This window comes from Asterias amurensis, chromosome 4, assembly GCF_032118995.1.
Source record: "Asterias amurensis chromosome 4, ASM3211899v1".
NCBI lineage: Eukaryota > Metazoa > Echinodermata > Asteroidea > Forcipulatida > Asteriidae > Asterias > Asterias amurensis.
In genome coordinates, this window is record NC_092651.1 from 4,619,507 (window position 1) to 4,646,854 (window position 27,348).

Here is a 27,348-nt window from a genome sequence, read left to right on the forward strand (position 1 = left end):
GGATACCAGTCATAAATTGTACATGTTGTATGTACCAGTCATAAATTGTACATGTTGTATGGTAGTTTGGTTGGTAACCTTATTCTTGTAAGCAGTTTGTTGTGTTTAGGCACTTTTTGTGGTTAAGCAGCTCTATGAAGTTCAGTTCAGTTTGTTATTTATACAGGAACTATTTGAACTGTCCGAGAAGAGCTATCACAGACACTGTAGATAGCAATACATGATAATAAACAATTAACACTAACGGTAATCTATCTTGGGAATAAATAAACAAATCAATACATTCAAGTAAAGCTCGGGTAATACGCCTTAGGCAAAAAGTTGTTTTTGATACAAAGTTCGTTTTTGGGATGAATGGGTCAGTAGACATTGTCTGCCTTGGGGCTATGTCGTCATGATCACAGCAGGCCTATTGCTGTGCAAGGAATTATGACCTCTCACCCAGTTACTGTGCACACGTACATCTATTAAGTTAGTTGGTTAGTTTCCTGGTCACAGACCTGATACTTCACGGAGGCAAGGAAGGCGACTGCCTCGAAGCCCCTTGGTCATTGCCTTGGTGCCCTTGAAATACTCCGGTGGAAATTTACTATTTCCTCATAGGCTGCCCTTTACCAAGGAAAACATGCCTTGGTGCCCCTGCAGGACTGCGGTCGTGTCGGTAGTTTACCCAGGTCATTATTTTAAATGTTGGAATGTGAACCCAATCTCTGTAAACATGTTAGTCTAATGCGAACACGACTTAAGAAAACAAGATACTTACCGACTTCTTTTCCCTTGAGTTCAGTGAATGGCATGCCCTCGAATAACGCATCGTAATGCCCATTCTCGAGCACCTTCTCAGGGCTCGGGTCCTTCACCCCGTCCGTTTCTACATCGATCTCCTCATCAGTATCCCCATTGTCCTTCTTGGTATCTTTGGCAGATGCTGCCGAGGATGATAGAGACGTCTCCAAGAGGTTCTCGCTGGTCTTTAATTGCTCACTGCTGGAGTCAGAGTTGAGGAGATACAGACTGTAGAGGTTGCCTGAGTTCATTAACTTGTCCTCCGAGAAGTCATGGCCCTTGAGAATCACATGGAAAATCACATGATCAATCACAAGAACAAATCACATGGCAAATCACATGACCAAAATGAAATAAAGCGCCAATACTAACCTATAAAATACATAACTCTCACTGATAAAAGTGTACAGGTGTACAACTTTCTAATTAAAGAGGAAATGGCCAATTGTAATAACTTTTGTACAGTGTTTTTCAGTTTTCTATGGCCTGTTTTGAAAAGAAAAAGAGGAAACACTTTAGAACCAAAGATGGTGTGTCAACATGGGATTTTAACAGTACAGTCTTAAAACACTGGACACTATTGGTAATTGTCAAAGACTAGCCGTCACAGTTGATGTATCTCAACATCTGCATAAATAAAAAACCTGTGAAAATTTGAGCTCAATCGATCGTCGAAGTTGCGGGATAACAATGAAAGAAAAAACACCCTTGTCACACGAAGTTGTGTGCTTTCAGATGCTTGACTTCGAGACCTCAAGTTCTTAATCTGAGGTCTCTAAATCAAATTCGTGGAAAATAACTTCTTTCTTGAAAATTACATTACTTCAGAGGGAGCCATTTCTCACAATGTTTTATACTATCAACCTCTCCCCATTACTCGTTACCAAATAAGGTTTTATGCTAATAATTATTCTGAGTAATTACCAATAGTGTCCACTGTCTTAAAGCCTTGATGATCAGGCACAAAGCAAAGAACTTCCTTTTGAATGTCTTATCATTGTAGTTGTCCTAAACCTAAACTAAGCCTTTATTGGGCCATTTTATAGCCATTTTTGGGCAGTGAGCCTGTGCTACTAGTGTTGTTGTCGCAACTATTGATTGCATAGTCAAATCACGACTACAGTTTTTCATCTGCTGGCATAACTACTACAACAGTCACAACTTCCTGCTTGGTGAACCAAGCAGGAAGATTAAATGCTCTTTTCAAATGTATCAACAACAACAAAATGGCTTTGGTCGACCAGCCACTCATTTTGCTTGATCGCATCGCATTTTGACAACCATTGCAGCTTACCGATCTTTGAAATTCTACTTACCACGTCAGTGTCCATGAGGCTCGCATAGGAGGGCAGTACACTACCTGGCTCCTGACTCAGCAGCGGGTCAGCCCCGCCCTTCATTCCTTCATCAATTAACGAACATTGTCTCGACAGCTGATGCCGCCGATCAATATTTTGGTTGCTTTCCCAATCTGGAAATAGGAAGGAAATATTTATTTCTTTTTTGTTGTTTTTGTTGAATCTACACTACATGTTTGTTTGACTGATCAAAAATAAGGTTCCACTCACAATTTTTTTCTTCTTCCTTTTTTTCCGGGGGATATTGGTTTATTTACAACATTTAACAAAGTCGTACATCAGATCGTCAAAACAAACATACAGTAATAGTGAAAGCAAGACACAGCGTTTTTAAAGAGAATTAACACTTAAAACCTTAATCTTGGAAAAGAACAGAAAAGTAATCCCATTTATGATAAAAACTGGCCAACTTATTGTTACAAGTGGAAATAAATTTTTCCATGGCATAATAATTTTTGAGTTCTGTTTTGAATACTAAGAAGGATGGTTTGTTCTTGGACATTTACATTTTCATTTTGTAAATATGAAAACGGCAAATTAATAAAATAAGGTTAGTAGCTTTACACTTAAAGTCTGTTTTGCCAAATAAAAACGCTTCATGGTCAAGGATGATGTTTAGCTTAGTCTTATAATTAATCCATGAAGCAACAGCTGTCCAAAAAAAAATTGTGGCTGCACATGAGCAAAACAAATGGATAAGAGTCCCCTCCTGATTATTACAAAAAGTACATAAATTAGAGTCCGGCGTGTTGATTTTGAAAAGAAAACTGTTTGTGCCCAGAATTCTATGAATAAGTCTATACCACTGGAACCATCTTAGTCTAGTGTCTAGTGTGCAGTTGAAAGGAATATTGAAAATTAACGTCTGTTCCACTCACATATTACTGTAAACCATACTTTGGCCATAATCAATGCACTTTTTATGGAAACGTTAATCAACCAACCTCGACTAAACAGTTGGGCTAGCGTGTGGCCTAATTCTGACAGTATCCTTTTGTCCTATTTTGCTCCACACAAAATTTGTTGCACTTTGATACGATTGGTACTTGTACAGAGTTAATCTCAGCTCAATTTAAGCACTTTGAAAACAGTTTGTCTCCAATCTCGCTGAGATTCAACCAATGGCTTTACACCACACCAATGTTTATTGGGACAGAATTTATGAAAGCATTTGTTGTTTGGGTCCATAGCTGTGACCGACAGTAAAATATCACAAATAATTAATGACTAAATATCACAAATATTTAAAAGCAGTGAACACTATTGGTAATTACTCAAAATAATTATTATCATAAAACCTTACTTGGTAACGAGTAATGGGGAAAGCTTGATAGCATAAAACATTGTGAGAAACGGCTCCCTCTGAAGTGACGTAGTTTTCGAGAAAGAAGTAATTGTCCACAAATTTGATTTCGAGACCTCAAGTTTAGAATTTGAGGTCTCGAAATCAAGCATCTGAAAGCACACAACTTCGTGTGACAAGGGTGTTTTTTCTTTCATTATTATCTCGCAACTTCGATAACAGATTGAGCTCAAATTTTCACAGGTTGGTTATTTTATGTACATGTTGAGATACACCAAGTGAGAAGACTGGTCTTTGACAAGTACCAATAGTGTCCACTGTCTTTAATTACTAATTTTTTGGCCTGATTATTCTTTGGCAAGTTGCACCTGAAACAAACTATCTTACCTCTTTCTAGACAGCTGGTTTCCTGAAAGAGAAATAAAATAAAATAAAAAGTTTGTTTAATCACAGGAGTCTCTTCTGTAAGTATTGAACTATTAGCCTACAATCCAACAAATTGAAATGTTTGGTGACAATTTTTAACAATTAAAGAATGGTAATGCTAAGTTGAGAGACAAAAAGTGGTGCTATGAGTCAGGCCTATATGCTTTGTTTTTGAAAAGGCAAGGCACCATGGCATTTTCTCCTTGGTTAAAGCCATGACACTTTTGGAACAGAAAAAAAATTAAAAGTTCACAGATTTACAAATAACTTACAGGGTTTACAGAAGGTAATGGTGAAAGACTCTTGAAATATTATTCCATGAAATGCTTTACTTTTTGAGAAAACATCAAATCAATATCAATTCTCGATATCGAGAATTACTGATTTATTTTAAACACATGTCATGACACGGTGAAACGTGGGGAAATAAGAGTGGATTTTCCTGTTATTATCTCCCGACTCTGATGACCGATTGAGCCTAAATTTTCTATGTTGTTTTTTCTGCATTTATTTGTTTTTGGTCGATTTTTTAAAAGTATTCTTGATTGATTTATTACACATTGAAGATTCAATCCATGTTTGGGAATGTGTTAGTTTTTAATAGTAATTTTTACAAGGGGAAACAATTTTGAAAATATGGTCACTTGTCTTACAAAAATGATCAAAATAAAATTTGACTTTGCTAAAATTTTGCTAAATTTGTATGAGCTTTTCTTTGTAGTTTGTAATTTTCTGCCAGCACTACTGTTGTTGGGGGATGGAGGGTTACGGTTATTTTTACCAAGAGCTCACTGGGGAAATAAAGAATAAGTGAAACATACCCTAATTTTTAGAGGAAAAAATACACAAATTGTTATCAAAATATCAATTTAGTTAGACCGTGCTTATTAAAGACGCTATGTCAGATTTTTGGCCCCAAACATTAAAAAACAATTTTTTTTTGAGTGAATGGTTTTTCAAAGAGTATCACCCGCTCTAACGAAAAAAAAGTTTAACTTTTACTTTTGATGGTCAGGAACCATGACAACAATTTAAAACGTTTCTTATAAAACACATAAGAATTGGTCACGTGATATATTGTCGGGATCCCGACAACAAATAATTTTGAGCACTTTATTTCACTGCTACTAATAATTGGCAGACTTTTTCGAGCAATGGCTCAAATGAAAGCTTGTAACTTTCTCGACCCCCATCAAAATACCTATTGAATTTTAAATCAAAATTTTGGGGTCAAATCGGCCAAAAATCTGACATAGCATCTTTAAATTTAAAACGTGAAAGGCAAAAACAAACTTTTAAATATAAACAAAATAGACATGATGTTTGTATGACAGCCAAACCAACCCCCATGATATAATTCTAGGAGTACTGTGTATTGTATTAAAGTTAGTGTTACTTTAGACATGCCAGATGTTATATAAGGAAGAAAACCAATAAAAAAACAATTAAAGAAGGGGTGAAAACTGCATAATTTTCACAAGACAAGTTCTCAAAAACAATTTTGAGACGTCTTGCATCTCTTGCAATGTGCCAAAGTCAAACAATAATAATAATTAAACAAAAGGGTATGACTTATATTATTACTATAAATATTTATTAAAAAGAAAATAGATTTTACTATTAAAGGAATGAACTAAAATTGAAATTTTTATTGATCTCGGCGAACGACTCGACCATTAATCCAATGCGGCCATGCACTATCGAGTCATCATGATGGTGAATAAAACGTAATCTATCATAAAATTGACAGCATGTTTATCCTTCAAAATTACACATTACAATAAGTACATTCTGCTTACCATGGTAATATTGTTCTTGTACACCCTACTTTCGCCTTTCACGGCGTAAATCGCCGTCAAAATACTGGCTACATCGACGAAAGTTCTCCCGCATTTCGATTCGACTCCAGCTTAGTAAAAAAAAATAGTCAACAACATCTAGTGCGCATGTCCAGCCTGGACCGAAGACCTCTATAAAACCGTCTCCCATTGGTTACTTTTTCTCGGGCCTAACAAATTGCTCAATGTGTTTTTAACTCAAAATTACACATTTAAAAATAGAAAAATCTTCAACATGCAGCAAATACAACATTCAATCCTTTTTACTAAAAAGATTTTCATTTTGGGGAAAAAAAATCAGATTTTCATTAAAACGGGCCGCAGCAAAAAAAATTAACCAATGGACGACGTCGTCTGCTTTCTGTCGAGGCATTTCCCGTAATTTTGTACATTTTCCCACAGAAGTCAACTGTTGAACTTCTAAAATCTTTATTTTTTTATTTTATCTCTCAGTTTAGAGTAACCCGAGCTTTAAACTTCCAACTTGTGTAAAAATTTGACTCAAATGCGGTCCCTTTTTTTTCACTATTTGCGTGCAGCCGTGATGCGATATTTCTTTCACAAAAGTTTGTTAGGTTAATCTCGGTCATTGACCCAACGACGGTCAGAGGTCAACTCTTCAAAAATAACAACATCAAGACAACTCTTTGACAAAAACTCATCCAGTGAACTGTGTGTTACACATGTGTAACAAGTGACAGGCCTACGGTGTACATAGCAAACAAAATGTAAGTAAAGTATACTGCCTCCTCAATCCTATACGTTGGCAAAGTAGTAGAGAGCTGGTCTCTAGTCTAGTGAACTGTTGTGATGCTTGTTAATGTTAGTTCATAGAGCTTACTCTATTCTTCAACTAACCATAGTCTATAGAGTCTATAGACTATGGTTAGTTGAAGAACATGCACAGTGACAGTGCAAAGTGACTGACTGAATGAGGAGTGTAATTTGGGGATGGTGGGACTTGGAATGGAAGTCGAACCATATGAATTTTGGACTTAATTTATTTCCCTCAAGAAGGATCGTTGAGAGAAACAAATCAGAAAAAAAATAAAAGGTTAAAATACAAACAATCTAAACTAAACTTTTAATTAAATAAAATTATAATAATTAAGACTAAGACTAAGTGTAAGACTACCTAAAATTGAACTGTGGTTGGGGTAGCCCACCTTGTTGAGCTGTTAATGGCTCCGCTTTTAACATCGGTCTCATCACTGTCGACAGTGATGAGACCGATGTTAAAAGCGGAGCCATTAACAGCTCAACAAGGTGGGCTAGGGTTGGGGTGAAACAAACCAGTGATACTTACCATGGTTAGGAGGGAATCAGATACTGCGGAACATGTGGTTGATAATTGTCAGAAGGCTACTCCTTGGCTACTCCAATACGCCTCAGTTTTGCCGGCTTTTTAAAGTAAATTTTGTTATTGTAGGAACTGTGATTCTGTTCCCTCATATGGTGAACTTCTTCCTCCTCCGATCCAGCCAGTGTTAATTTCCCTCGGGGGGGGGGGGGGGGGGGGGGGACCAGAATCTACGGCAGACAGAATTCCCAGGGACATATTTTTTCTTTATTTAATTGCTGCCCTTCTGGAGTCCTCTGCTGTTTACATTACAATGCAGCAAAAGACTGAGGGTCAAACCTGGGCTAAACCTTCTCTACAATATATCTAATATTTTTTTATATCAAACTCCCTTTTTTTTAGGGCTACTTACTGGAAGTCTCAGCCGAAGCATCATTGTGATTTCTGCAAGTGTTGGATAGCAGACAACAAACCTGTAAGAAATGTGTTTGAATCTCTCCTTTTGTAGAGACAGGTTGTCAAAAGATCCCAAATTCTGATCATAACAACAATACAGGCCTGATACTTCATGGAGGCAACGAAGGCGATTACCTCCGTGTCCCCTGGACATTGCCTTGGTGCCCTTGAAATGCTCCAGTACAAATTTGCAATTTCATCATAGGGTGCCCTTTACCGAGAAGAATATGCCTTGGTGCCCTTGCCCTTTCAAAAACGAAGCATAGAGCCCTGCAATACATTTCATTTATTTACTACTATTTCGCTGTTATTATTGTTGAAGTTCTTCTATCAAAGTTATAGTGTTAAAGACTTCATGATTATTGATGTTACATCCAATGACTACAAACTGTTCTATGTAGTTGAGACATACTCTTAAACTAGAACGATGAGGTTTGTTTCGGAACGTGGAGTCGATAGAGGAATGAGCCACATAGTTCTAAGAGTTGGGACAGATCTACTCCTAGAACTATAAGCGTATTTTCGCTGAGACTATAGTGGATCCAATATCATAGTAGGACGAGTTCAGTTGAGTTTATTAAAGTTTGGGGAAGTCCAAGAGTAAACTTTAGAGTTATACAACTCGGTCAAAAGAATGCCGAATATTTACTCTATATTTTCTCTGTTGTTTATGATATCATCTTTGTAGAAAAAATTATACTTGTTATTGTGGCTATATACACACATACTTTGTACAAACTTCTTTCAATGAATTCATTTCATTCAGAGCATTGATTTCCATGAACGAGGCAAGCGACACAAAGAAAATGTGGAGAAGAAACTTAAAGATCTGCGCCAGAAAGGACATGAGCAGTTCAAAATCCAGCAGACACTGGACCAGGACTTGATCAAGATGGAACAAGTAAACAAAAAAATATTTTGAGAAACTGTTTTAATTATGGTGTTTTACAAGTGGACCATAACTAACTGCAATTAACAGATTGTGGTGTGGTTTTAGCTAAAGGATAAAGACCCAATAGTGATTGTGAGTCGTAAAAATTCCGTAGTCATAATCTTGTTTGAAGTTTTCATTAGAGTTGTAACTTTAGTTGGCACTTGACACTTTTGGTAATTAATCAAAATAATTTTAGCATAAAAATTTACATTGTAATGAGCAATGGAGAGCTGTTGCACTCTTTTCTTGCAACTTCAATAACCAATTGAGCTCAAATTTTCACAGGTTTGTTATTTTAAGCATAAGATGGGATACACCAAGTGAGAACACTGGTCTTTGACAATTATCATTGAAAAGGTGTTAAATGCCTTCAAGGATAAATGATGGTGCTGTGTCATTTTCTTAGTTTCTATTATGATCATCTAGGCCTTTGGTTATAAGTTTGCTGAAATCATACCCATTTATTTTTTATTTTCCTGAAGGAGGCTCTTAAGAAATTCAAGAAAGACTTGGAAAATGATCCAGCGCTCGCTGCAGAATACAGAGCTAAAGCTGTTGCTGCTGCGGCTAGTGAAGCTGCCGCAGCTAAACAGAAGGAAGGTAAACAACAACAATGATACTAGGTTCTTATATAGTGCTTTACCACAGCCCTAATGGCGTCTCAAAGTGCTCAGTATTTTTTCCTACAAGGTATGTGGAGCTAGGTTTTAAAATACAAGGCCTATTCCTTTAAAGCACCATGTAGTGGTTTACAAGTTGCTGTGGTGCAATAAGCTGCTGATTAAACCAGGAAGACTGGGGCAAACCCCTTCTCTTTTCGATAAGTGCACTGGGTTCTCTTACATGCAATACACAACACACGGGACCAACGGCTTTGCGTCCCATCCGCCGGACAAAGCAGTGGTTAGTAAGTGTCTTGCTTAAAGACACAAATGTCACACTCTGCTGATCAGAAACACCAGAGTTTGAATTTAGAGCCCTCAACCGCTCGATCACGACACTTCCATGAGTTGCCCAGTTTCACATCTGTGGCGTTAGAGTCACCATTCTTTTATGCTGGTTTTCTTACCATCTTTTTTTAATGTGCCTTTTTCTGTTCTTGTCTCTCTTTTTTTGATAGGGCTATTACAAGCAGCTAGAAAACTACACAAACAAGGGTTAGCCAAGAAGCAACCTGAACAGGCAAACACCAGTAGCACCGAAAAAGTCACGCCAAGTACAGCCGAAGCAACAAGCAAAGCAGTTAAATCTGAATCAGACGCTACCAGTTCATCAGTAGAGACAGCGGCACAGTGTGTGTGGCTTGAGGGAACAAGTCCTGAGGGAGATACATATTACTGGAATAGTGTGACTGGTGGTAAGTCTAACTCAATCCTAGTGCACTGAAATCTATCTAGGCAAAGCATGCTAATGGAAACATCACACCAACTTTTTGTAAAGAAGTCAAGGAAGAAATTTCAGACAAGGGACTGAAAAACCAAATCCAAATGCAAGGGACCGGTCTGGGCTGAAACAAGCCAGACGACCACTTAAAGGTGAGGTCTACACTTTTGGGCTGTCAACTGTCACCAGGGGCACATTAACACCTACTCCTGGATGGGGCTGAAAGAGCGTTCTTCACAGTCCATAAGGATGTATGCATTGGTATCACTAGGAGCCTGGCTGGTAGAGCAGAATGCCTTTCGTTCTCAAGAAACATCAATACCCTTAAAAACTTTTTTCTTCTTTGAATTGCAGAGTCCCAGTGGGAGAAGCCAGAGGACTACATAGCAACAGACGAGTCAACTGCCTTCAAGAACCAAGGTGTAGAAGACGCAGTCAATGAAACAACCGAGCAAGGAGAGGACAAGCTGGTCAGCAGTGAATCGGATGAAGAGCAGGATACCGGTGAATCAGATGAAGAAAAGGTATGTTGAGATTGAGAATCAATTGTTAGGTCAACCAAAAGGAATTTCATAGCTCAGAGGTCCAAGGTTCCTTTTTCTTCCATTAGTCGACTCACGATTGACCACTGACCAGCACGTACATGCGCAGTGACGCACTCACTTGAACGAGTCGTTTGGAAGCCTAGTTTCATCGGTACCATTGTATTTAACACTCCATTGCCTTCCGCCTTTTTGCTTTTGGCTATAGTGTCACTAGTTCCTTCCAAGTTGACTAACCATCTGAAGTCAATTACCTGCAAGACTTGGGTAGGGACTGAAAAACCCAATCCACATAGTGCCCCCGGTAGGATTCGAACCGGGGTCCCAGAGGTGTAAGGCGAGGCAAGACACCACTACGCCAACCTAACTCCCTCAATATATTTATTTACAGAAGACGGTGGTTGCTGATTTAAAACCAGCTCAGGCATCTCAGAAACTCCTGCCCCCTGGAACTGAAGCTGAAAAATCTGAAGAAAGTGACAGTGATGAAGAGAGTGAAGAAGAACCAGAGAAGATTGAGACTGACAAGAAACCAGCCAAAAGGAAAATGAACAACCCCTATGGCAGCTGGGCTACCATTATTCCAGATAACACGTAAGTTTAACATAAATCCAGACCCGATACATAACGGAGGCCACAAAGGTGATTTCCTCCATGCCCGACTGGTCATTGCCTTGGTGCCCTTGAAATGCTCCAGTAGAAATTTACAGTTTCCTCACAATGTCGCCTTTACAAAGGAAAAAATATATTGGTGCCCTTGCCCTTTCAATAACAAGGCATAAAGGCCTGTAAATCTTTTGACCCTGCCAGGTGAGGGCAGTCAACGTACACGAAATAAAAAATAAGTAGGATTTGAAACTGTTATTTACTGTGACAAGAACTATTGTTTGACTTCCCGGCAGACTAGTAAAAAATAAAAGGAAATGACACACCTGCCGCTGTCAGTTTAAAAGTGAAAGGTTGAAACAACAATTTGTCAAAGTGAGAGTTTTCAAAAAGTCTGAACTGAAAACAAAGACGTTTTTTTCAAAGTCCAAAAGTCGGAATTCTACCAAAAGGCGGAAGAATCACATCCTTGAGTAATAGAAAGTTTGAAGAACTGAAGGTGTATATTATAGTATGGTATCTTGACTTCTTCTTTGCTAACCAGACCTCCAGTAGACCTGCAGCTCCCCACGCCAGACCGGCCGCACTTCAAACCAGTGGTACCCCAAGCAGCACAATTTCAACCTAGAGAAAGAATGAAATTTAAAGAGCGTACTGTTACAACATTATCTACATCATCATCATCATCATCATCAAGTGGACAGACGTCGTTTAAGAAAAGGAAGTTTGGAGGGGGTGGACGTTCCATTAGACAGAGAGACTCGGACACGTGAAAGTCACTCAGTTTAAAATTTGCATAAAAAACTTACCCATTTTTTTTATTTAAACTTGAAAAGATGGAACATAAGTTCATTCAATTTTCTCAAATGGCTTCATGTTTTTTCAAGTTTTTTTTAAAGAAAGCCCTGTTGAGAGCGCCTTGAACTTTATCCTACAGGGTTATTCCTGCTTGCTTTAACTTAACATTTAAAGTAGGCACTTGATAATACGATTTATACAAAATGGGCAACAACTTGTAGTTTACTGTCCCTTTAAATAGCATACATGGCCCAATTTCACAAAAAGCTACGATTGATCTTGACTGCAAATAAATCTTATTTGCTAAACTTCGCTATGCAAAGTGTGATGTCGTATTACAAATCTCTTATTACTGTGAAATTGAATCTATAAACTGGGTGAGAGAGTTTGGAGGCTTGCAAAAACACTCAATCAGAAACATAATTACTTACAGTACCATGCCTTAAGAATTTAACAGTTTGTTTGTTTCACTACAATTTAATTTATGGTTATTGAAATGTTTCAACTGTATTTTATAAGCTGAAATTATGTAAGAAAAGGTTAAAACTAGAAGGCAAAATGTGTGAAGGCAAAGCTTTACTGTTGAAGTGAATAAACCAATGGGTGAGGAGAGTAGAGTCTGTTCTCGGTAGAATGATAGTCTTTCTGTTTCTTGATTTCATCCAAAAAGATAAGTACATTCAGCTCGCTCAGCGAACTGTCAAGTACAATAGAGATACTTCTCAGCAAAGATTATAAAGCACAACAAATAAAGAGCAAATTATTACCAACAAATTAAAGTCCCTTAAAAATCAAAACAGAGTGAGCTTGACGAATATGAGCTGGTTACCTGCAAAAGCATCTAAACTAGAGATTTCTCACTTTCAGAAGTTTCTTTCTTGAGTTTCAATGTCGTGCTTCAGTTTTACTCATGCGTATTTGTCAATTTGTTTATTCTGTTTGTAAAACCAAGGTCTCTGAAGAAAACCAAACTTAATCACCGTACTAACCAAGAACCAGATGGAGAGAAGACACGAAAGGAAATTTCAGTTTTAGATGTGTAAAGAAAACCCCAGAGAATTATTCAAAGGAAAACCCACTCCACATAGTGCCCCCAGTGGGATTCAAACCGGGGTTCCAGAGGTGGGAGGCAAGGTAAGATACCACTACACCAACCTGACCACCCAGGTCAGGTCAACAAAACTACAATCATACTAAAAATTCTTAACCAGTTATAATAATTTGGGGGGCTAATCATCCTTACTCGCAGCTAAGAGCTGAATTGCGAAGGACGCGGCTACAACGTGTTCGAGAAGCAGGCATGCAAGGGCGCATTCAGCTGCCAGCCACATCAACCCATTATGACCACGGAGCACAGCCAAGATCGAAAGTGTTTGATTTTTTCCTGAGGGAGGAAAACCGGATAGTCTGGAAAACCCTTGTGGCACAGCAGAGAACCAACGCACAACTCAACTCACATATGGGTGAGTTATTTACCTAACATAAAATATATTTAATAGATAGAAAGTACCCACTGCTAAAATATAGAATTCAAACTGCCTCTAGCTAACAGGGAAATCTTGGTGGTCTACTTGGCAAGACACTGCTCTAGAATTGCAAAGGTCATGGGTTCGAATCCCACCCGAGTTATATGCCTGTGATGTTTTGCACAGAGCTAGGAAAAGTACTGATTTTACAGTGCTGACTTATATCGGTGTATGTGATAAAAACCAAAATTAATATATCAAATATATATTCTTTAAAGTATAATAAAATATATTTTCCTAAAACTACCAACTGTTACTGCTGTCTCTTGGCTTTTGCTGCGGTGATCCATTTCTTAATGTACTGTTTTTCCGTGTTGCGAGCCGCAGTGACAGAAGGCGGGTCATCCTTGTTCTTAGAACGCAAGTCAAGATGGTGAGCTCCCTCTGGAATTATAACAGCCACTAAGGTATCTGAAATGGACTTGAGTACACCACCGCCAGACCAAGGGTCAAGGAGCCCATTACTGTAGGATGAAAATATGGAATTTTTGTTAAAATAACGCTTTAAAGGGACACGTTGTCTTGGATCGGGCGAGTTGGTCTTTGAAAATCGTTTGAAACTGTTTGTTATAAAATGCATATGGTTAGAAAGATGTTTTAAAAGTAGAATATAACGATCCACACAAATATTCCTCAAAATTGCATGGTTTCCCATAACACGGCAGGCCATTTTGCGATGTCAAGTTTTTGACTCCATAAAATGGCCGACCGTGTTAGTTTGCAAAGTAAAAGGAAAACCATGCAATTTGGAGGCATATTTGTGTGGACCATTATATTCTACTTTTAAAACATCTTTCTAGACATAATGCATTTCATAACAAACGGTTTTAAACGCCTTTCATAGACCAACTCGACCAATCCAAGGCAACGTGTCCCTTTAATAATAATATTATAACACTTTAACAGCACAACATATCCACCTAACAAGTAGGCGCTCAATGCACGACAAAAAGGAAAGATTACCAGAAAAACCACACGCAAAATCAAACTGTGCCAGTGTAGGCAATTACCATGAGATGGGTTTTAACGGAAGTTTTGAAGGATGTTGAGGGTTGAAATAGAGTGAATATTGTGAGGAATGTAGCCTTTAGTCAAGGCGCACGCGGCACCCCCAGATTTCAAGTATGACCCCCAGAGACCAACGGCGTAGCGCCTTTAGCAACTCGTCTTGGGGCCTTATGTTTTCATTTACTTTTTGCCACAGATTTTGGTGGGAGAAATGTAATGCAATATGCGTGAGCCTGATGAGATGTGGCCAATAAGAAGACAGAATTACCACAGATGACACGCCGCGTGCACGCCCCATTACCCACACACACAAAATGGTGCGCTAAAAAGTCACGCGCTGAGGGCAACACACCGAAGGTGCATATATGTATAACTGATTACATACACAAGTTGCTAAAGGCACTTTGCGGCTTCTCCGCTTATGCTGGTCTTTTTTTTGTGCGTGACATCTTGGGGTGCCGCTGCCGCCGCGTGCGCCTTGATTAAAGGCTACGAGGAAGGTGTTTTAAAGATGAGGAGAAGCAGTACAGACAGATCTATCTCCCCAGGAGTGATAAGATCTCGGTTTCGTCAGAAGATGTTGACTTGCTGAACGAAGACCAGCTCAACTGGAGTTATAAGGCTGGATGAGTTCAGATCATGATAGAGCAGTACCATGTATTGAGCGGTAGGTTGTTCAACGCCAGATCATCAAACAAAATTACCCAGTCAGATTCCCTTGTGATTTATAACTTGATCGATAAGGTGTTTTTTTAATATAAATTTGTTTTGCGGTAACACCATGTGTGTATCTACTTGCCAGGTAGAGTTTGTTCTTTAGAGAACTGTCTTTCTTTATTCTACTACCGTGGAGTAGATTTATCGGATGCTCGGGAGACTTCTCAGTTCTGAAAAGAACTGTCCTGCTTTTGAACTACTACCTTGGCGGAAGGTATAGAAAATTGGCTGGGACTACTACTTTAGCTTATAGGATCGTAATTAATTGGTTATTTTACCTGAAGATGATATTACTCGTTGTGTTTATACTCTTTCCCCAGAACTGTATAATCGACCATTCAGGTATTGGCGTTTGATTCCAGAATTCCTGGCAATTCTTGGCGTACAACTCATAGTCCCATGGTGCGGGCTCAAACATATCATGTATACCATCGGTGCAAAATGGCATCACCATCTCTGTACATGCCTGTGGATAGAGTAAAAATAGTGAGAGGAGTTTACTTGATAAATGTAAGAATTTGCATCTAGGATTAAGAGACTATTTTTTTTTTACCCTAAACTTATAAATGATAAGCACTGTATACTCGATGTTCCCCCAAGTCCCATAGAAAAAAATGTATCCTTACAGTACACTGATGTGTATTCAAGACACTGGACACGTTTGGGAATGGTCAAAGACCAGTATTCTCACTTTGGTGTATCTCAACATATGCATAAAATAACAAATCTGCGAACATTTTGACTCAATTGGTCACCGAAGCTGCAAAAGAATAATGAAAGAAAGAACATTTTTGTTGCACAAATTTGTGTGGTTTCAGATGCCTAATAAAAAGCAAAAGCCCTGAAGTCTATTATATTAAATATTTGAGAGAGAAATTACCTCTTTCTCAAAAACTATACGTTACTTCAGAGGGAGCCGTTTCTCACAATGTTTTATGCTATCAACAGCTCTCCATTGCTCGTTACGAAGTCAGTTTTTATGATAACAATTACCTTGAGTAATTACCAATAGTGTCCACTGCCCTTAAAGGAACATGTTGCCTTGGATGAGTCGAGTTGGTCTTTGAAAATCGTTCTGTAACCGTTTGTTGTAAAATGTATATGGTTGGAAAGATATTGTAAAAGTAGAATACAATGATCTACACAAATATGCCTCGAAATTGCACGGTTTTCTTTTTACCCTGTCGACTAACACAGTCTGCCATTTATGGAAGTCAAAGTTTTGACTCCCATAAATGGCCGACCATGATAGTTCGCGACGTAAAAGGAAAACCGTGCAATTTCGAGTGATACTTGTGTGGATCATTATATTCTACTTTTAAAACATCTTTCTAACCATATGCATTTCATAACAAACGGTTTCAAACGCTTTTAATAGACCAACTCGTCCGATCCAAGGCAACGTGTTCCTTTAAGACAGTACAGCCCCTTCACAATTTAGCAAGGGTACCTTGCTAAATTGTAGCATGGTTGTAAGATTTTACAAAATGCACCTCGTTTGAAAGGACAATAAATTTTGGAGTGCCCAGGGTCCCTTGTCAAATCTTGTCCAACTTTGCTATTTGTCACAGGTCCGGCCTACGGCAAAATCTTACACTAGCGGAAGTTTTGACCAAGGACGTGGGCTACATCATCGTGTGAAAGGAACCCTTGTTTATTGAGCGACGTCCTTGGTGAAAATGCCCATACAGCGCATGCTATTGTGGGTGCTATCTTGTCCAACTAAGGTGATCAGGATCACCAATTTGTCATATCACTCTCATGTCGCACAAGGGTTGTTAGTTTTTTTAACTTTGCAGTGTGAAAGCTCACACAATCAGTCACGCATGGTGATAACAAATAAACAATCCACGCTCATAAGTTTTGTAGCAAGGGTCCCTGGCTACATTTTGGCCGTGTGAAAGGGGATTAAGCAAAACAAAATCTCACCTGAAATGCCCATCCCATGTCTCCAAGTGAACCAGAGGAAGTCGCGGAAGTATTGAAACACTTAGCAGTGCCAGTATAGTTGTAATAGACATTTACAGCTGCAGCTAATTCTTCAAGTAACACTGTACCCGTAGCATTGGCAGTCTTAAAGTTGGAGCACACGGCCTGAAAAGACATACAACTGTTATACCTCAGTAACAAATTGTGAAGTTTGATTGGTTTTCAACGTGCGGCAAAGACGCATTTACCATGGCTGCACAGCCATGCAGGTAACATGAGTTTTGTTAACCAGTGTACATTACCTTGATCGTTCCCACCGTTGGTCGATTTCCAGCGCTAAGTACAAAACGGCCGGGGTTCGAGGAAGCAGTGAATAATTGTTTCTTATTTGAACAACTGTTCGTCCGCGGGTTCGAGGGAACAGTGAAGAATTGTTTCTTGTTTGAACAACTGTTCATCTGCTTTTTAAACTTCGCATATTTAATCATGTTACCAAGGGTGCCATATCCCCCCTCGGGTGTACAAAACGCCATGGACCCTGTCACAGCGCGCAACAATTGTATAATGTAACAGCCAACATGATTCCATGTTTTTCTGAAAGAACGGGAAACAAGCTAAATTTCATTTCATTTGTTCTGGACCCCGTTTCATAGAGCTGCTTAAGCAGAGAATATTGCTTAAAGAGTTTCTGCTAAGCAGATTTGAGCAGGATACCAGTCACAAATTGTACTTGTGAAATGGTAGTTTGGCTGGTAACCTTATTCTGATTCTGCTTAAGCAGCTCTATGAAAATGGGGCCCAGGTTGTCAATCTAAGGACTCTAAGAAAAGCTAACTTAAATACTGTATAAGCCATAAGCCCCATGAAGAGAAGACGAAGAAGAAAGTTTCAGTTTTAGATGTGGGAGGAACATAGAGAGTTTTACACAAGAACTAGGGGGCGCACTGGTGATGCTTCTTGCACAAACGCGACAGTACCGCAAGAACACACGCGCGCACCATTCTGTACGTGCTTTGAATATGAAACACACGTTGGAGTTTGTGTTTATTGAACGCTACGCGATGCTGTTTTTTCAACTTACAAAATGGCCGCACAAACACGGGCTAAGCAATGCCTGTTTTGTAAACTTAGAAAATGGGCGCCTGTGCGCATGCTGGGTCGCGTATATAGGCCAGTGCGCCCTCTAGTTCTTATATATAACTCTATGGGGAGGAAAGTTATTCCCAATCACGTAGTGTCTCTGGCGGAGTTCGTAACATTGTCCTAGAGGTGGAAGGCGAAGAAAGATACCACTACGCCAACCCAACCTTGACATGATTCCGGATTTAAGCCCGGTTCATACTTCCTGCGAATGCGAAGCAAATGTTGACGTCACAAATTTGCAATGAATAATTCGCAGGGGTTGTATTGTGCTCAACTCTCTTGCAAATATCGCAGCGAGGGCAGAGTTGTGATGTCAAATTCACATAGCATCGGCATCCGCCGACTGAAGGAACAAGAAACAACCTAGATCCTAGAATGCAATACTCCTGGTTCTGAATTATACAGTAGGAGACTTTGGGACGCTAGGTGGCAGCAGACTTACCAGGTAAATGTCAATTGTTTGCGTAGTTCTGAGCGTGCGCACATTACCAAGAACAGTGTATTTTACCTGGTAAGTCTGCTGCCACCAAGCATCCCAAAAGTCCCCTACTATGGTACAAAGCTCGGTTCCATAAGCATGGCACTACATTTTGGCTAAAAACGGTTTTTGCTTTACTTTATTTGCTTTGTTTGACTTGTTCACTAGTTGTAGTCTTACCTCTATAGGGAAGGCAGGTAGCGGTTCCAGAAAGGAAGCAGAGTAGGGGTAATCGACCATAGCAAGATTAAACCATGTTTCTGACAGCCACGACTTAACATCGGTTACTTCGTCCATTGTATCCAGACTATCGCACAACCGAAGTGACATCTGTAACTGTTTCCTTCCGCCAACTGCAAAGACACCAAACACAATTTCAATCTATAATAGTCACGCAGATTATGCAAACAGCAAACGGTGTTATTAAAGACACTGGACACTATTGGTAATTGTCAAAGACCAGTCTTCTCACTTGCTGTATCTCAACATATGCATAAAATAACAAACCTGTGAAAATTTGAGCTCTGGTCGTCGAACTTGCGAGATAATAATGACAGAAAAAACACCCTTCTCACACGAAGTTATGTGTGTTTAGATGGTTGATTTCGACACCTCAAATTCTAAATCTGAGGTCTCAAAATCAAATTTGCAAAAAATTACTTCTTTCTCGAAAACTGTGTCACTTCAGAGAGAGCCGTTTCTCACAATGTTTTATACCATCAACCTCTCTCCATTAATCGTCACCAAGTAAGGTTTTATGCTAATAATTTTTTTGAGTAATCACCAATATTGTCCACTGCCTTTAAAGCCATTGGACACTTTCGGTAAACAGTATCGTCCAAGGCCCACACTTCGTGGGCTTTTTTTTTTTTCTGTACTTTTTTTTTTTTCTGTACCGAAAGTTTCCAATGGCTTTAATGCATAATTACAAAGAAATGGGTAATGACCTGTCGCTTCGACCCTAGCAGAGTCTTTCTTATAGACTAAACTTATTGTTATTGCATAATTAAATGATAATATCAGAGTTGTCCCCCAAAAAATTCAAAAGCTTGTAAGCCTGAAGAAACTTTTAAAATAGGGTGACTGCTACGTTAACCAGCTAAACCAAGGTTCACCCCAATAAGAGTTATGGGTTCATTTGGGTGCAATAGCAATATCAGTGTCCACCATATCTCAAAAAGGTCAATGAAAGTTGGGACAGACTCAAATCCGGTTCATACTTCCTACGAAACAATATAGTTAAGAAGGGTGTCAGGACACTTCGTACCTTTGCCACTTCGTACCCTGGACACTTCGTACCTTTTCTCAATTTACGCTGCGGAAGCATTTGTTGCTGAAACAGCCCTGTTAAAGTTCACTTCACAAGTGCAGGAAGTTTGAACTGGGCTTTTTAATCCTACCTTTGAATCACCTTTATTTCTTTCCCTTTGCCTCGTAATAGATGGCACTATATAAGTATGTTTATTGTTATTATTATTATACACTTTTGAGAAGGATTGAGGATTTAGACGTGGGAGGAACATAGAGCTACATATAAGAACTAGAGGGCGCGCTGGTGATGCTTTTGAAATGATTTGAGAAAAATTCACCTGTTTTTGCGAAACTGTCGATGGTTGCCCAGCTCTCCCTAATTGTATCACTACAGATAGGGTTGATTTCAGTAAAGTCTTTAGTGATAATGGCATAGGCCGTGTTGCAGTTGGTCAGATTGTTGAGCTGCCAGATAGGGGCCGACGCCGCGATGGATCTGAAAGGACAAATTGAATAATGTTATAGTTATCATCATTATTGATCTATACAAAACTATAAGAAAATATAACACAATACAAGGCAAAACAAAGAAGTATAAAACCAAAACAGAAACAACCAAGCAACAAATAATAATAATAATAATAATAGTGGCTTCTTTTATAACGCTCATATCCGTCACTCAGTGACGCTCAAGGTGCTTGAATATACAAAGTTTTCCTGCAAGGTATGTGGGACTATGTTTGAATTATGAGACCAGGGGTGGATTTCACAAAGAGTTAAGACTAGGTTTACCTCGAGTTAGGACGAGTTACTCATTCTTACTTACAAAGGACTAGCCTAAAAGACACTGGACACTATTGGTAATTGTCAAAGACCAGTCACTTGGTGTATCTCAACATATACATAAAATAACAAACCTGTGAAAGTTTGAGCTCAATCGGTCGCCCAAGTTTCGAGTTAATAATGAAAGAAAAAACACCCTTGTCACACGAAGTTGTGTGCTTTCAGATGCTTGATTTGGAGACCTCAAATTCTAAACTTGAGGTCTCGAAATCAAATTCTTGGAAAATTACTTCTTTCTCGTTTAAAACTATGTCACTTCAGAGGGAGCCGTTTCTCACAATGTTTCATACTATCAACCTCTCCCCATTACTCGTTACCAAGTGAGGTTTTATGCTAATATTTATTTTGAGTAATTACCAATAGTGTCCACTGCCTTTAAATTTTTAATATCTCCTATGACTAGTCCCAACTCTTTAACTCTTTGTGAAATCGACCCCTGCTCCTTCAACATAGCACTATGTAAATGTTTACAAGGTCATGTGGTGCAATACGTAGCCAATCAAACTAGGAACACCGGGGCGAACCCCTTCTCCTTTCGATAAAGTGCACTGGGTTCTTTTATGTGCATTACACACCTTACGAGACCAATGGCTTAACGTCCCATCTGAAGGGCGAGGTATCATGGTTAAGTGTCTTGCTTAAAGACAAAGCAGCCGATTTCTTGAAACGCTAGGATTAATCCTATCTTAGGATGGAATCACTGCATCCTAACATCTATGGTTACACAACTTAATTTGTCCCAAATCATAAGATTAACCCTAGTAAAAGAGAATTCTGGTGAAATTGATGGCTGGTGTCATGACTGGGACCCAAACCCACACTCTGATCAGAAACACTGGAGTTTGAGTCCGGTGGTCTTAACCCCTAGGCCTCGACACGCCACAATGTCAATTCAATAAAGTGGAAAGTGTAAAGGCCCAAGGAAAAGGCGAGGGCCTTTATCGCGCGGCCAAGAACCTGCAAGTTTTTAAATGGCAGTTTAAGAACGAGTCACTACTCTTTTATTCCCATTCATCAATGGCTTTTTGGTTAAAATGCATAATAAAGTATGAAATTTCTGTATGTGTGTTGTATTTATATGACTGAGACAGTTTTCGGATATATGCATTCGTGCGCGTAGTAGTATGCATCTAAACGTTTCCGAAGACAACCGGTTATAAACAGCTCCAGCTGGTCATTATCAACCGTTTAAACACCCCCACGTGACACGCTCTCAACCAAAGGAATAGCGAAACTGTCTGAGGTATTTATGAATGATCCTTTTATTTCAACCTACCCAACAATAACATCAGGGTATTTCATCCTCATCCATGCAGCCAGCATGCCACCATACGAGCCTCCGAAGGCTACCACAGGGCTGTTACTAGCTCCTGGTATTGTTGCCTTCATATGTTGGATTAAGACGGCAAAATCAGCCATAGCTTGTTCAGCGGTCAGATAACCCAGATGCTCCTTATCCTTCAGAAGATGGACACAAGATGAAAACATTATTTGTATTATTCTTTACTCGAACACAAACTTTGGTTCCCAAATACTGTGTTTGAATAATAGTAATAACATGAATAATAATACTATTAATAATAATAATAACTGGATTTATATAGCGCCAAATTACCAAAGGATGCAAGGCGCTTAACAGGGAGACAGACAAAAGTAATGGGGAAACCAGGTACGAGTTGGAGAACAGGTGCGTCTTGAGACCCTTTTTGAAGGACAACACAGTCTCTGCGTTTTTAATGGGGACAGGAAGACCGTTTCATAATCGGGAGGCAGAAGTGGAAAAAGCTCTCTCACCGGCTTGTTTGCGTGACTTGTTCACCACGAGGGAGATTACATCATAGCTTCGAAGGGAGTATGGACAGTAGGTATAATAATCGTTTTTTATATCATGCATTTCACACCCGAAGCACTTCTCAAAGCGCTTCCAACATCATCACCCATGGTCACTGGGCCATATAATTATTTCCTCAAACCATCTCAGCTCCCTGGGGAATATACAGCCTGTGGAACAAATATGCACTACTAAGCTAAATCAATCACAAGAACCATCTCAAAGGTACTCATTTCCACCTGGGTGGAGAGAAGCAATTTAAATAAGCGTTTTGCGCAGGGACACAAGTGTCATGACTGGGATTAGAACCCACACTCTGCTGAAAAGACACACGAGAGCTCGAGTCCAGTACTTTTATCTGCCCGGCCCCAACACATTTACTCCAGGTCTGGCGAGGCCACAGAGACCATGGATTCTATTGCCCCTGGTCTTAGCCTTGGTGCTCCTTCAAAAGTTTCCTAAAGACTTTAAAGGGAAGGTACACGTTTGATAATTGTCAGAGACCAGTGTTCTCACTTGGTGTATCCCAACGAAAGCATAAAATAACAAGCCTGTGAAAATTTGAGCTCAATTGGTCGTCAAAGTTGCGAGAAAATAATGAGGAAAAAAAACACCCTTGTTGAACGAATTTGTGTGCTTTCAGATAGAAATAAAAGACTTCTGGCTAGAAGTCTTTTATTATTTTAGTGAGAAATTACCTCTATGCTATTTCAGAGGGAGCCGTTTCCCACAATGTTTTATACTACCAACAGCTCTCCAATGCTTGTTACCAAGTCAGTTTTAAAGTCAACATTTGTTTTGAGTAATTACCAAACGTGTACCTTCCCTTTAAGCTTTTCCATTGAAAATGCCCCTTTTCAAAATGAAAATGGCCTTGCCCTCATTCCAGACCTGACCAACACCCCACCGAAGAAAACAGACCGAAACTGTCAGAATACTGCCTGGAAAATAATTGTGCAGGCCTAATACTTCACGGAGGCATTGAAGTTGATTGCCTCCGTGCCCCTGGTCAATGCCTTGGTGCCCTTCAAACAGTATAAATTTACAATTTCCTCATAAGGTGCCCTAAACCAAGGAGAAAATGCCTTGGTGCCCTTTCAAAATTGAAGCATACAGGCCTGAACAAGCTTTTTTTGTGTGTCAACATACCTTATAAGATTCCTGACCATATGGAAGAGAGACCCCATAGTAGCGATGCTCAGCAAACACGATCATTGCATTAAACTCAGGTGCGATGTCCCACATGAAGCCCTGGGTAAAATAAAACAAGACATGCTGGCTTCATTTTCATCACTTAACTCAGGGTAAGGACAACTTAAGAGGTGGGCAATTAATCAACCTTTTTTTAAGCCAACAAGGGGAGCAGATCCACAACATTAAATTCACGTTTAATTATGGGACAATCATGGTTGAAGTGCAGGCTTAAGGCATGACGCCATGTTTCCAAACTGTTCATGTTAAGGGACCATGCAACTGCCTTTTTACTGTGTTATTTCTCTGTGACATTTGATATGCCTACTACTTATCATTAGCTGTGTCTCAAATCATTGCACAGTGGACAATATTATGATTTAATCTAGGAAAGTCTGTGCTGTATTTTGCTCAGAGTTCTGGGCAAAAATTGTGGTCCTAGACAGGCCTGCAACGCCCACTGTGGCTACAACAGTGCTCATTGTAATTGGCTTTTGTTTACAAACAAACTTGTTATTACATCGAGAAACTAGCGATTAATCTGTGAAAATTTGACTCAATTGAACATCGAAGTTGCAAGAGAAAAATGATAGAAACGCACCCTTGTTGCACAAATTTATGTGCTTTCAGATGCCTCAAAAAGGCTTCAGGCCTGAAGTCTTTTATAAGATTCAAATATTTGAGTGAGAAATGAACTCTTTCTCAAAAAAAACTGTGTTTCTTCAGAGGGAGTCGTTTCTCACAATGTTTTATACTATCAACAGCTCTCCTGTGCTCGTTACCAAGTAAGTTTTTGTGCTAACAATTTTTTTGAGTAGTTACCAATAATGTCCAGGGGCCGATTTCACAAAGCAATACAATTCATCGCAAGACAAATTTTCAGTATCACCATAGAGATTTGTATTGTGACATCACACTTTACTTAGCAACTACGATTGATTTGAAGTTACGATCAATTTGAGATCTTTGTGAAATCGGCCCCAGTGCCTTTAGTTTTTTTTTTAACTTACTGTATTCTCACAGAACCATATTATATCGCCCTCGTTTCCGGTATAGAAGAATATAGGGCCTCCGTTTTTATCCCAGAACTGCTGAGAGACGAGGTACCTCATCTTAAAAGTGTCATCACTGATGAAGCTGAAGTGGTCAATCTTTATTAAATCCAAGAAAAGAAATGTTACATTTTATAGCAGAATATTAATTTTGTTTAAAAACAACGGCGTATATTTGGGTAAAATTACCCAAATATACACCGATGTGAGTTACTCATCTGAGCTCTGCCAAAAGTAAAATCACAGGCACGTTCTCCTCAAGTGGGATACGAACCCACGACCTTTGCAATTCTAGAGCAGTGCCTTTAAATAGAGGTGCAGGGATGGACAAGCACCATAGTAGTCTTGGTTCAACACTCTCCTGTTGTTAATAATCTCTCCATGATCCATTACCACAAGAGGGTGCTCTTTCACCATGGACCGCATAACACAAGAACTCTATTGGGGTGAAGGTCTATTGGGAGAGAGCGCCCTCTTGTGGTCAATGGATCATGGAAGGATTTTAACAGCTCTACATCCTTCGCTCGTCCCCAGCGCCTTGCTTTAACCAAAGGCGCTGGGATGGGCAAACGTATCATGCACTGTCATTGGTTTAATAATGTGCAGTCCCATCATGCATCACACTCGCACTGCCCCATATTTCTATGCACTGTACGCATGTTGACTTCCTGAACAAGAATCTGTTCAAGCGATTAGCCCATCCCAGCGGTCCTGGATAGACTGGCCGCTGGGGCCGAGCGAACTCTACATCCATGCTTGAACCAACACTAGCACCATATTTATATTTGTTGAAGCTTCACCAAGGGTGCGTTTAGGACAGTACAACCTGGGTCCAACTTCATGCTCTCTACAGCTGACTTTGTGCTTACCTCCCCCCACCCCCACGCAATTTCCATTTCACAGCCCTGCAAAAACAGTGCTAACCACTAAGTACTTCTAGAAACTATAGGATAGTTTCTAGAAGTAACCACTTCTGGGTGTATATGCGACAACCCTTCTTCTTCAGTGGTTTTGGAGTTAATTAAGGGCGGATAAATTGGTGGCGAAGTGCGGAAAATTATCAAAAAAATTATGTACAATTGACAGAAAACGGTTTTGGATTCCAGCTCCATTAAAAACCAAGAAGTACAAATATTCAACTGTTGAGAAGTGGTGTGGTTAGGGAAGGAATTTGGCTGTGTTTGTACCTGTTATATAGTTCTACACCTGATTGGGCAAAGTTTGTTAGTATTTCTTAGATTATTGGATTATTGTTTATGTTGGGTGGAAGCAAATGTCTATAGGCCTAGTTGTTATTTAGAACTTAAAATTGGTTTACCAATTTAGAAAACAGTTATTGGAGTCTGAAAACAGTTGTTGAAGTCTGACACTGACAGAGACGGGTGACAAAGACGTCTACGCCCGACCATAACTCCATGGCCTGACGTATGCCGCACCAGTGAGTGTGGGCGGAGACTTCCGTATCCTGCCACCACTTTCTCGTTTTTACCATTCCAAAAAGATTTTTCTTGAAATGTTCGAGAAAAGATACTAATTAATTTCATAACGAACAAAAAAATGGTTGCAGAATATGAAAATTTGTTCCTCTTACCTTCTGATCAATGAAGTATGTGTCATATACACGATGTATATTGCCAGCAAATCCACCTTGCTTTCGAAGACCAAGTCCGAGACCCACTGGCCTACCACCAGGCAGGTGCCCTCCGAGGGTAACCGCGCACAGCGCCGCCAAGACGGTCAACGATACTCCCATTCCCATTGCACGGTGACCTTGCATTTTGCTCGCTGTTTGTTCTGCTCTAATACAAAACTTTGGCCCAAAAACTACTATTTTCCATGAAATAATGCAACTGCCACGACACTTAACAACTTGACTGAATGTTTTCGCATAGAATACGAACTGCCGCAGCCAAAGAAAAAGGTCAGCACATTATTTCTCGAGGATGGGTTGATGTCTTGTGACCGACATAACCAGGTCCGACATAACACACTAACCACAATAATCACACTATCACGTGTGTGTGAAATAAGCAAAACGACCGGCGCGACCGCCCTCTCGTGGTACGTTACCGCGTGACAAAAAGTCGCTGCGTTCAAAGGGACAGATGTCCATGAAAAAATCGCTGCGGGCAAAATTAATATTACCTTACTAAGTTTGAAGTGTAGGTCTAAGGTTTGGGTTAAAATGACTCTAGAATGGTTTGGAGACAAACAAATAAACAAGATTATCCCTTCAATGATTTTCCAAATTAATGCCTCCAAGCCGAGTGAAAACAATAACTCAAAGTGGAATAAATTTCTTGTTAACTATGCCGGCGTTTATGAAGGGATAAGTCCAAAGGGAACAACAAGTGTCTCTCGTTAGGCCTTATGGTTGTCAAGTCATTTTTATGGCGATCATTTTTCCATGAAATTAAAATGAACAGTTTTAGTTTTTGAATGTTTTTACCTATAGCCCAACAGGTAAACAATTATTTGCCGAAGTAATTAGTTTTTGACAATCTCACAAATTACAATTTTTGGTTACATAATGAATGTGATTTTCCATTTTGTGTAATTTCACTCATTTTCCCCATGAAATTAAAATGATCAAAATCACTTTTGTAGGTCTAATGTGATGTAAAAAAAGCTCATGGTTAATTCGCAAAG

At 39.4% G+C, this 27,348-nt stretch overlaps 3 protein-coding genes across 5 annotated transcripts in view; 1 reads left to right on the plus strand and 2 right to left on the minus strand.

The window, feature by feature from the left end:
• LOC139935890 (uncharacterized) overlaps positions 1-5,798 on the minus strand; it is a 30,920-nt gene extending 25,122 nt beyond the window's left edge. Inside the window, exons 1-4 of the mRNA XM_071930506.1 lie at positions 5,673-5,798; positions 3,835-3,856; positions 2,103-2,257; positions 764-1,064 (exon numbers count right to left, since the gene is read on the minus strand). Of these exons, the coding sequence (XP_071786607.1) occupies positions 764-1,064; positions 2,103-2,257; positions 3,835-3,856; positions 5,673-5,675 (481 nt within the window). The 5' untranslated portion in view covers positions 5,676-5,798. The remainder of the gene's footprint in view (positions 1-763; positions 1,065-2,102; positions 2,258-3,834; positions 3,857-5,672) is intronic.
• Positions 5,799-6,128: 330 nt separating this feature from the next.
• Positions 6,129-12,347, plus strand: LOC139936275 (WW domain-binding protein 4-like). 2 transcript variants are annotated; one of them, XM_071931067.1, is made up of 8 exons: positions 6,129-6,439; positions 7,414-7,486; positions 8,234-8,368; positions 8,884-9,001; positions 9,522-9,758; positions 10,139-10,308; positions 10,721-10,920; positions 11,477-12,347. In XM_071931067.1, coding segments are annotated over exons 1-8 (1,164 nt in total). In that variant the 5' UTR covers positions 6,129-6,437; the 3' UTR covers positions 11,706-12,347. The 2 variants fall into 2 exon arrangements, with proteins under 2 accessions (XP_071787168.1, XP_071787167.1); XM_071931066.1 differs by having other exon boundaries at positions 6,131-6,439; positions 10,718-10,920.
• On the minus strand, positions 11,419-26,680 carry LOC139936274 (lysosomal Pro-X carboxypeptidase-like). 2 transcript variants are annotated; one of them, XM_071931065.1, is made up of 10 exons: positions 26,291-26,680; positions 24,658-24,798; positions 23,606-23,707; positions 21,902-22,083; positions 20,121-20,278; positions 18,712-18,884; positions 16,911-17,075; positions 15,260-15,447; positions 13,504-13,720; positions 11,419-11,556 (listed from the first exon to the last, which is right to left on the minus strand). In XM_071931065.1, the coding sequence occupies exons 1-9, from the start codon at positions 26,474-26,476 to the stop codon at positions 13,510-13,512; spliced, it is 1,506 nt and encodes a 501-aa protein (XP_071787166.1). In that variant the 5' UTR covers positions 26,477-26,680; the 3' UTR covers positions 11,419-11,556; positions 13,504-13,509. The 2 variants fall into 2 exon arrangements, with proteins under 2 accessions (XP_071787166.1, XP_071787165.1); XM_071931064.1 differs by lacking the exon at positions 11,419-11,556 and having other exon boundaries at positions 12,500-13,720.
• Between the last annotated feature and the right edge of the window lie 668 nt (positions 26,681-27,348).